This window comes from Carlito syrichta, unplaced genomic scaffold (assembly GCF_000164805.1).
Source record: "Carlito syrichta isolate Samal-C Ts95f unplaced genomic scaffold, Tarsius_syrichta-2.0.1 Scaffold123311, whole genome shotgun sequence".
Classification (NCBI taxonomy): Eukaryota; Metazoa; Chordata; class Mammalia; order Primates; family Tarsiidae; genus Carlito; species Carlito syrichta.
In genome coordinates, this window is record NW_007067407.1 from 46,103 (window position 1) to 54,521 (window position 8,419).

Consider the following 8,419-nt stretch of genomic DNA (forward strand, 5'->3'; position numbering starts at 1 on the left):
CACACACCCAGCCCCGTCGTCTCACCCGGGCACGGAGGAGGCCCGAAGCGCTGCAGGCAGCTTCTGCAGCACTTGTTGTCCGGGTTCCAGTATTCAAGGCGGCCGCAGTACTGGGAGGCTTCGGGCGGTGGCGCCAGGGCCAGGAGCAGCAAGGCTGTGAGGAGGCGGCGCCCGGGTCCCATCTGGGGGACTTGCAACGACAGCGCCTCTGCTGCACCTTCCGGGAGTTCGGGCAGAAGAAAGACGCGGTGGGCGTAAGGGGAACTGGAGCTGGAAATCGGCCCCTTTTCCTCAAGCCAGCTCCCAGCCCTTTATCAGAGAAGCCCACAGGGCCTCAAGGGCGCGAAGAGACAGGTGAATCCATATCCCACCTCCATCAAGTCCTCGCCTATCCTCCCTCCCTTTCTCATCCCTGTCATGGGACTATGATAGCACCTGCCTCATAAGGCTATTGCAGAGAATTAGAACCGTTCTTAGAAGTAATGCACCCTGTCAACCGCAGTGGTGTAAGCCTGTGGTCCCTGCTACTAGGGAGGGTGAGAATGGAGGCCAGCCTGGGCAACATTGGAAGACATTGTCTCTTACAAACATAAAATATCACGCCTGTAATCCCAGCACTTTGGGAGGCAGAGGACAGTCTGAGCCCAGGGGTTCGAGATCAGCCTGAGCAACTTGGCGACACCTCATCTCTACAATAAATCAAAACACTAGCCAGGCGTGGTGGCACATGCCTGTGGTTTCAGCTATCACCTGAGCCCAGCGGGTCTAGGCTGCAGGGGCACTCCAGTCTAGATGACAGAGTGAGACTCTGACTCAAAAATAAACAAATAAATAATAAAGCACGTAGAATGGCACCCAGCATATAACAAACTCAATTTAAGTGTTAGGCATTTCCGACTCCTCCCTCAGGGCAGCAGGCACCAGGGACACTTACTTGCTGCAGACTGACTCCCAGCCACCTCACCTCACCTCCTAACCCTAATCTCTGGGGTAGGACTCCTCTAACCTGCCACACAAGGCACTTCCCCTTGAAGGAGCCTCAGATGGCGGTGCTGAAGTTTCCGGCACAAAGGCGTTCCCACCCCACCAGTACCATTAGGGTCCTGGGTCCCAAGCTGGCCGCTCCCCCACCTGTTATTCGAAGTTCGTCAGCTGAAGTTGTGGCCGGAACCCAGCCTTACTTCCCCTTTACAGCATTATCCTGGTGTGGGTGGAAGGAAATGCCAACCCACAGCTAGAAGCCAGTTAACAATAAAGGCCTAAACCCTCAATACAGAACGTTATTAGGTGAGGGGCAGTAGAAGGTCTTTGTGAACAGATTACATTATGAGCCCCAAAGCCTGGGGAAAAGGGCTGGAGAATGAAGGGGACTTGGAGTAGGGGTCCCGGCCAGGAACATCTGTGCCTGTCGGGGGGTAAGGGCAAGAGAATCAGAGTCTCAGAAGTGGCCGTGTTGGTGATTTGGGGAATGCCGTTGCTTCCTTTCTCGGGGACAGTGGCCAGTATGAGACCTGGGGGGAGACCTGGGAACAGGAATGGAGAAAACTGGGTTGGAGGCACACGGAGTTGTGCAAAGAGCCTGCCTGTCTGCTCTGGGATGGGTCTCCGTGTTGAACAGATTACATCGTTGAAGTGACTAGAGTTGTAGGTGGTAGTCTCAGGACAGGTAGTCAGTGGACAATATCAGGGTTGGCAATTCAGGTTGATCTTGGATTTGAGGTTCAGGCTGTTTTGGGGATTGGGACTTACATGCTAGTCTCAGATGGGGCTCGGGACGATTCTTAGGGTCTATGAGTCTTGGGACACTGTTATTAAGGTTTGGGGTCAGGCTCATCTCAGGGTTTGGGAGCCTTAGGGTATGAGGAGTCTTGGCAGGCTGATCCTGAGGTATCTGCGCCTGGGTCTCCACCCACAGAGCTGCAGCTGGAGGTTCCAGGAAATGGGTTGTAGGTGCATGAAGTTTCAGAAACCACTATGGAGACACTCCCTGGGTAGAGGTAGACAGATGGAGGAGGTCATTGGCTCTGATAGGTCCTACCACACACTCGAAGTCTGGGACTTCAAGAGCTTATTCACCCTTGCACACCCACACCCCATCTCATACTGCCGACAGCATGATTCCCAGAAGTCAGTGACAGAGACAGCTCAGATGGCACAGCCTGCCCACTGAACCAGTGGTTACTGAGTTCAGCCACTGCCCACTCTGTATCCTCCTCCCACCGGAACTGAGGGGAACATCAGTCAGGATCAGCACAACAATTCAGATTTTCAGGGGACTAGTTAGTAGCTCTGGGGATGGACTGGATTCAGTGATGGACCTCAAGCTGAGAGGTTTCAGTGGTGACCATCAGGTGTTGAAATGCCTCCACCTCTTGGGTCCTAAGGGGGCTGGAGGACAGAAAGCACCTTGACATAGACATTGCCCACGAGGTGGTCCCCAGGTTGTCGCACACCTTCTTCTCTTCAATCTCCCCATACTTCACCTGCAGTTCTGTGAACACCTCCTGTAGAAGATGCGGAGGGATTCAGCTAAGCTCCTGGTCCACAGGAAACCCAACCTGCCTCTGCCAACCCTCACCTCGAAGACGTTACCATAATGTTCCTGCACCTCCACATCGTCGCTCGCATGACCTGCAGGAGGGGCAGGGTGGAATCAGGGAGTGGCCTGCTGGAAGCTGTGCACCCTGCCCCCAAGCCTACTCCCTTACTCACAGCGTGATCCATCTGCGGTTTGGGCCGTGTTCTGTGGATTCCGGTATAGACGGAGCGGCCCTACAATCTGAACAGAATTTAAAAGGAGCGGTACCTGAGCTACAGGGCAGGGCTGCATGCAAAGAGGATGGGATATGCGGTTGGACGTGGGACCCTGCACCAAAGAAGGAGTCTAAGCATCGTGAGTGCATCAGCGATGCTTGTCCCTGAGAAGCCAGGATAGGGATTCGGGAACCCGGCAATGACGGGTAGCCCTGGGGTGCCACGGGGGCGTGGCCAAGGTTCCTGGGAAAAGCGCCTGAAGGTTGGGGGCGGAACCTGCGGGGAGGTCCAACGAAAAAAAAGCTGGGAGGTAGGGCGGGCCTTAGAAGCCCAGAAGAGGCGGGATCTTGTGGTGATGGACGGAAGGAAGGGAAGGGCCGGGGGGGCGGGGGGGGGGCGTTAACTCCCGTGGTTCCGTGCCGGGCCTCACCAGCCTGAAAGACGATTCGTTGTGAAGCCGGAGTATCGGTCCCCGTGCCGGCCGACCCCGGTCTTAAAGTAAAAAGAGCAGCTAACCCTGGAAAAGGTGCAAAGACCGAGGTGAGCCGAGGGCCGGGGAGGCCAGGCATCCCGGAAACACGGCACCGAGTCGCCCAGCCACCAAGGACCCAAGTGCCCCGCCCCCTCGCCCCCGAGAGGCCACTCCCCGCGCCCATTCTCTCGGGTCCTTTTCAGTCTCGAATACCGGAGCTAAGTATTCAGCCGTTTTTTACCCGAATCCTCCCATTCTGTCTGCTCCTTACGTCACTTCCGCTTCTTAGGGCGTTGGGAAACGTAGTTCGTTGGGGCCTCTTGGCGCTCCGCACGCGCTCGGACCTTCCCTACTGCGCTTGCGTATTGGAGGCCCCGCAGACACACCCGCAGGCGTTCTCTGAAAGCGCATGCGTGCAGCGTTGCCTCGCCAAAAAAAAAAAACACAAACTCCAGAGAAACCTGGGGCATCTCGCGCAAACGTCCGTAGTTGAAAGCAGCAGAGGCCTCCCGGCCGGAGGAAGTAAGCTCCACTGGTGAGTTGGGGTCCTTTAGCTCATCGCAGTAAACATAAAGAACTGCTTAACCCAGCCAACTTGCTGATGAGGGCGGCGGTAGCCTTCTTCCAACAACCCACCTTTAAATTGATCTGATTTGTCGTAATAGGGGCGTGGTTGTTTCTGATCCTTTCCTATGTCAATTAGGGTCAAGGCTTGGGTCTTGCTCTGCGCCTCCTTGGGACGACCCGGCCCAGCGCAACTATGAACTTGGAGCGAGTGTCCAATGAAGAGAAGTTGAACCTGTGCCGGAAGTACTACCTGGGTAAGGGCAGATCCCTGAGGGTCCCAGGAGAAGAAAGGGAACTGGACTAGAGCGCCTGAGGGAAGAGGGCCTAGGGACCTGGATTCCTGGGTCTTAGAGATGAAGCGCCACGCCTGTAATCCCAGCACTTTGGGAGGTGGAGGCGAGAAGATTGCCTGAGTCCAAGAGTTCGAGACCAGCCTGGCCAGCGTGGCGAGACCTCATCTCTACAGTCAATCAAAAAAAATTAGCTGAGCATGTGGCGCAAGCCTATAGTCCCAGCTACCTGGAAGGCTGAGGCAGAAGGACCGCCTGAGCCCAGCCGGTCGAGGTTGCGGTGGCCACGATCGTGCCACTGCACGCCCCAGCCTGGACGACAGAGTGAGACTCCAACTCAAAAATAAAGAGTTGAAGCAACTGGGGACTCCAGTTCCAGGATCTGAGGGTAGGGAGGGCCTGGGTTCTGAGGTAGGAGGAAGTTGGGGTCTCAATTTCTGGATCCCAAGAGAGGAGGGGATTTGGGGAATTGGACTCTTGGATCCTGAGAAAAGGGGGATGAAGAACCAGGTTCCGGCCCGGCTCCGTGGCTCAGCCTGTAAGCCCCCGCCTTTGGGAGGCTGAGGTGAGTGGATTGCCTGAGCCCACAGGTTCGAGACCCGCCTGGGCAACTTGGCGAGACCTCATCTCTACAATAAATCAAAAATCAGCCGGGCGTGGTAGCGCGCTCCTGTAGTTCCAGCTACTTGGAAGGCTGAGGCGGAAGGATCGCCAGAGCCCAGCAGGTTGAGGCTGCAGTGACCGGGAGCGGCCACTACACTCCAGGATGGGCGACAGAGTGAGACTCCAACTCAAAAAAATAAAAAGAATCAGGTTCCTGGATGCTAGAGAGGAGCCAAATGCCTAAGTCTCTGAGAGCAGAGATCTCCATTTGAACTTGGGTGTTGGAGAGTTTCTTCCAAATAGGTCTTCCAGATGGGAGTTAGGGAAGATCCGTATTGCCTTATGATCCAGTATGGTTTTTTCTTCCTAGGTGGGTTTGCTTTTCTGCCTTTTCTCTGGTTGGTCAACATCTTCTGGTTCTTCCGAGAGGCCTTCCTTGTTCCAGCCTATACAGAGCAGAGCCAAATCAAAGGCTGTGAGTCTAGAGCCCAGATGAAAGGAGGACAGTGGGTGGGGAAGGGTGAAGTAGGGATCCTTGGGGGGAGGGAATGATGGGGGATCTAGAATTCTGAGACTCTGGGAGCAAAGAGAAGTTCAGTCCAGACTGAATTTCCAACAAGAGAAGCCGGAGGCCAACCCTCCCTCCTCACTCCTGTTTCCCATTACAGATGTCTGGCGCTCAGCTGTGGGCTTCCTTTTCTGGGTGATTGTGCTCACCACCTGGATCACCATCTTCCAGATCTACCGGCCCCGCTGGGGTGCCCTTGGGGACTACCTCTCCTTCACCATACCCCTGGGCACCCCCTGACAACTTCTGTACAGACATGCTTATTCTCCCTGGATGGGCTCCTCTGCTCTGAGTTCACTCTCTAGCCCCTAAGACTTGTTTCCATCTCTTGTGTTCTCTGCTGATGTCCCCCAATAAAGAATCCTAACCTTCAATATTGCTTTCTGGAATCTTCTGGAGGTTGAAGCATAAAATGGTTATTCATACTCAGAAACATTTATTGAGTGCTTACTTTGTGCCCGGCCTAGTATTTCACACCTTACATGCATTTTTTCATGCCTACTACTCATAATCCTCTGAAAGTGGGACTTTACTGCTCAAGAATATCTCAGCCTACACAGACAGAGCCAAATCAAAGGCAGTGAGTCGAGAGCACAGATGAAGGTAGGTCTGTTGGTGGGGAGAGGGGGAAGTAGGGATGCTTGGTGGGAGCCCTATTGATGATGGAACCCTGTAACATGAGAAACCAAGCCAGGGATAATGCTTCCACTACTAGAGGCTGTTATCCTGTACTGGTACTCAATGACATGGCTTTCCTGTTCTGGATCTCAGTATTCTCATCAGAAGTACAAATCACGATGCTATCTCCTAGGATTTATCTGGGCCAGAGCATATGTGATAAATGGAAGTTTTCCCGTTTTCTGAAGGAAGTGTTGTCTGCAGAAACAAAAATATTCAAGAGTTTTCTCAGAGAATCCTTCCTTGATCATTCTATTTAAAATTCAGTCCCTACCTTGATACTCCGTATGTCTCTTTCAGGCTGTGTGGCTGTATTCTTTCTCCTATCACATTTCACTTAAAATATTTTCCTTACTCGTTTACTATTTATCTTCCATCCTCTAAAAGATAAGCTTCATTAGGACAAGGATTTTTTTTTTTTTTTTAAGTAGGAGTTTCACTCTGTCACCCATGCTGGAGTGCAGTGGCACCCTCAAGGCAACCGCAGCCTCGACCTGCTGGGCTCCGGCAATCCTTCCACCTCAGCCTTCCAAGTAGCCAGAACTTGGTGCGTGCTACCATACCCGGTTAATTTTTGATTTATTGTAGAGATGCGGTCTCGCCAAGTTGCCCCAGCTGTTCTCGAACCCCTGGGCTCAGGCAGTTCGCTCTCCTCGGCCTCCCAAATTGCTGGGATTACAGGCTTGAGCCACAGCGCCCGGTAGGGCAAGGAGATTTTTGTCTCTCCTATTCCTTTGAGGTGTCTCCAGTGCCTAGAAGAGTGCCTGGCACACTCATAAATATTTGCTAAATGAATGAGATTGTACCCGAAAAGAGATTAACAGGTAGCTGTCACCTAGTGCTCAGTAAGAGGGAACCCAGCCTAACTCCGCACTCGTCTTCCTCTTAGAACTGGAGGGACTACCAAAGTTAGTTAAATCCCTTAAATAGCTAAAGGGGTGCGCCCCAAACCTTTCAGCACTACAAGTCCCAGAAAGCCTTGCGATGCCCTAGCCTTTGCCATCGTGCCCCGCGCGGCGCAGGCGTCGTTACTCCGGCTGAAATCCGGGAGCTAGAACTACACCTCCCAGGAAGCCGAACGGTAGTTAGTTTGTTTCCGGAAACGAAGTCCTAGAGGGTGGGACCTAAAGTTGGAGCCGGCGGCGGCAGCTGCCAATTGGTCAGGACACAAGATTGACGGCTTCACTAACTAACGGGGATAAGCAACTGCCGAAGAGGCCCGCCCACAGAAGGGAAAGAAGAGAGGCAGACGCGGTCGCGGCTGGACACTGCTCAGGGCGGAGGACCGGTGGGACGCGGAGCTCCTCTGTGACTTCTCCCCGCCCTCCCCCGCCTCGATTCGTGACCCTAGGCCCTTTGGGACTCCTCTGACCCAGCGTGCCAGTTCTCGGACTCAAACCATGTTTCCGGTGAAGGTGAAAGTGGAGAAATCAGGTAAGGACCCCGAGGTTGACAGGGCGTGGGAATCCGGATAGACAGGATTTTCGCGAAAAGGAGACTGCGTGACTTCTTGCAACCTGTCTGACAACCGCTGTATCAAGCATCGAGCGTCTGCTGTCGCCTTCATACCCTCCTTGTCTGTGCCCGAAGTAGCTTTGAGATTGAATGGTGGTAGCTCGGGCAGTGTGGTGCAGGAAGACATGGGGATCCTGTGCCGGTAACTCTGAAAAAGGCCTTTTCCTTGGCTCCACCTGTCTCCTCATTTCCAGCAGTGGTCATGTTTCAGACATTGTGCTGTGACCCTGTACTACAGGGACTCCTAATCCTCAAAAATCACTCTATTCCAGCACATCTAGGAAGGAGGAATTGTGGCCGATAAGGAAACTGAAGTTCAGAAAGAGATCATTTGGGGTTGGTACAAAACTGACCAGATCCCAGGCCTGGCATGGTCCTTACCATGCAGTGAGAGAAGTCCAGAATCCAGACAAGAAGATAATAGTGAAACGATGTCAGCTGTAAGATGGCATGTCATCAAAACAAAACAAAAAGGGAGGAGTTAAGGCGATCAAGAGGGAGGCAGGGTGAGGGAGAGAGCCTTAAGGATACGCGAGGGAACAGCAAATCAGAAAAGGAAATTGCTCTGAAAAGGCCGAGAGGTGGAAGCCTTGTCAGACACTTTCAAGAAACGGAAGGGAAGCCAGTGTGGCTGGAGCAGAGTGAATAGGGTGGAGCGTGTGAGAAGATGGAGACAGAGAGGTGGTAGGGAAGGGGACAGATCTTGTTGGCCCAGGTAAGGGCTTTGGCTTTTGCTGAGGGAAATCAAGAGCCAAAGGAGGATTTACCAAGAAGTGGATTAATTATAATCCTGGCACTTTGGGAGGCCGAGGTGAGAGGATTGCCTGAGCCCACCGGTTCAAGACCAGCCTGGGCAACTTGGCAAGACCTCATCTCTACAATAAATAAAAAGTTAGCCAGGCATGGTGGCATGTGCCTGTAGTTCCAGCTACTTGGAAGACTGAGGCGAAAGGATCGCCTGAGCCCAGCAGG

General features: G+C 53.4%; 3 protein-coding genes across 6 annotated transcripts in view; 2 read left to right on the forward strand and 1 right to left on the reverse strand.

Annotated features, from left to right (window-relative positions):
• The window catches only part of IGFLR1 (IGF like family receptor 1), a 5,068-nt gene extending 2,307 nt beyond the window's left edge, over nucleotides 1-2,761 (reverse strand). Inside the window, exons 1-4 of the mRNA XM_008048277.2 lie at nucleotides 2,713-2,761; nucleotides 2,579-2,631; nucleotides 2,407-2,504; nucleotides 26-217 (exon numbers count right to left, since the gene is read on the reverse strand). Coding sequence (XP_008046468.1) covers nucleotides 26-217; nucleotides 2,407-2,476 — 262 coding nt within the window. The 5' untranslated portion in view covers nucleotides 2,477-2,504; nucleotides 2,579-2,631; nucleotides 2,713-2,761. The remainder of the gene's footprint in view (nucleotides 1-25; nucleotides 218-2,406; nucleotides 2,505-2,578; nucleotides 2,632-2,712) is intronic.
• An 874-nt stretch (nucleotides 2,762-3,635) lies between these two features.
• PSENEN (presenilin enhancer gamma-secretase subunit) lies at nucleotides 3,636-5,628 on the forward strand. 2 transcript variants are annotated; one of them, XM_021707642.1, is made up of 4 exons: nucleotides 3,636-3,761; nucleotides 3,892-4,047; nucleotides 5,057-5,161; nucleotides 5,355-5,628. In XM_021707642.1, the coding sequence occupies exons 2-4, from the start codon at nucleotides 3,987-3,989 to the stop codon at nucleotides 5,492-5,494; spliced, it is 306 nt and encodes a 101-aa protein (XP_021563317.1). In that variant the 5' UTR covers nucleotides 3,636-3,761; nucleotides 3,892-3,986; the 3' UTR covers nucleotides 5,495-5,628. The 2 variants fall into 2 exon arrangements, with proteins under 2 accessions (XP_021563317.1, XP_008046469.1); XM_008048278.1 differs by having other exon boundaries at nucleotides 3,666-3,761; nucleotides 3,930-4,047.
• A 1,333-nt stretch (nucleotides 5,629-6,961) lies between these two features.
• Nucleotides 6,962-8,419, forward strand: part of LIN37 (lin-37 DREAM MuvB core complex component) — a 6,335-nt gene continuing 4,877 nt past the window's right edge. The window contains exon 1 of one of the 3 annotated variants that reach the window (XM_008048279.1): nucleotides 6,962-7,366. In XM_008048279.1, the coding sequence (XP_008046470.1) occupies nucleotides 7,333-7,366 (34 nt within the window). In that variant the 5' untranslated portion in view covers nucleotides 6,962-7,332. The remainder of the gene's footprint in view (nucleotides 7,367-8,419) is intronic. The other 2 variants (XM_021707639.1, XM_021707640.1) reach the window with 2 other exon arrangements.

Bases quoted from the DNA above. Each gene is read 5' to 3' on its own strand.
- PSENEN (XM_021707642.1), top strand. From the start codon at position 3,987: ATGAACTTGGAGCGAGTGTCCAATGAAGAGAAGTTGAACCTGTGCCGG. The intron at 4,048-5,056 runs GTAAGGGCAGAT...TTTTCTTCCTAG, and splicing joins GTGCCGGAAGTACTACCTGG to GTGGGTTTGCTTTTCTGCCT. The intron at 5,162-5,354 runs GTGAGTCTAGAG...TTCCCATTACAG, and splicing joins GCAGAGCCAAATCAAAGGCT to ATGTCTGGCGCTCAGCTGTG.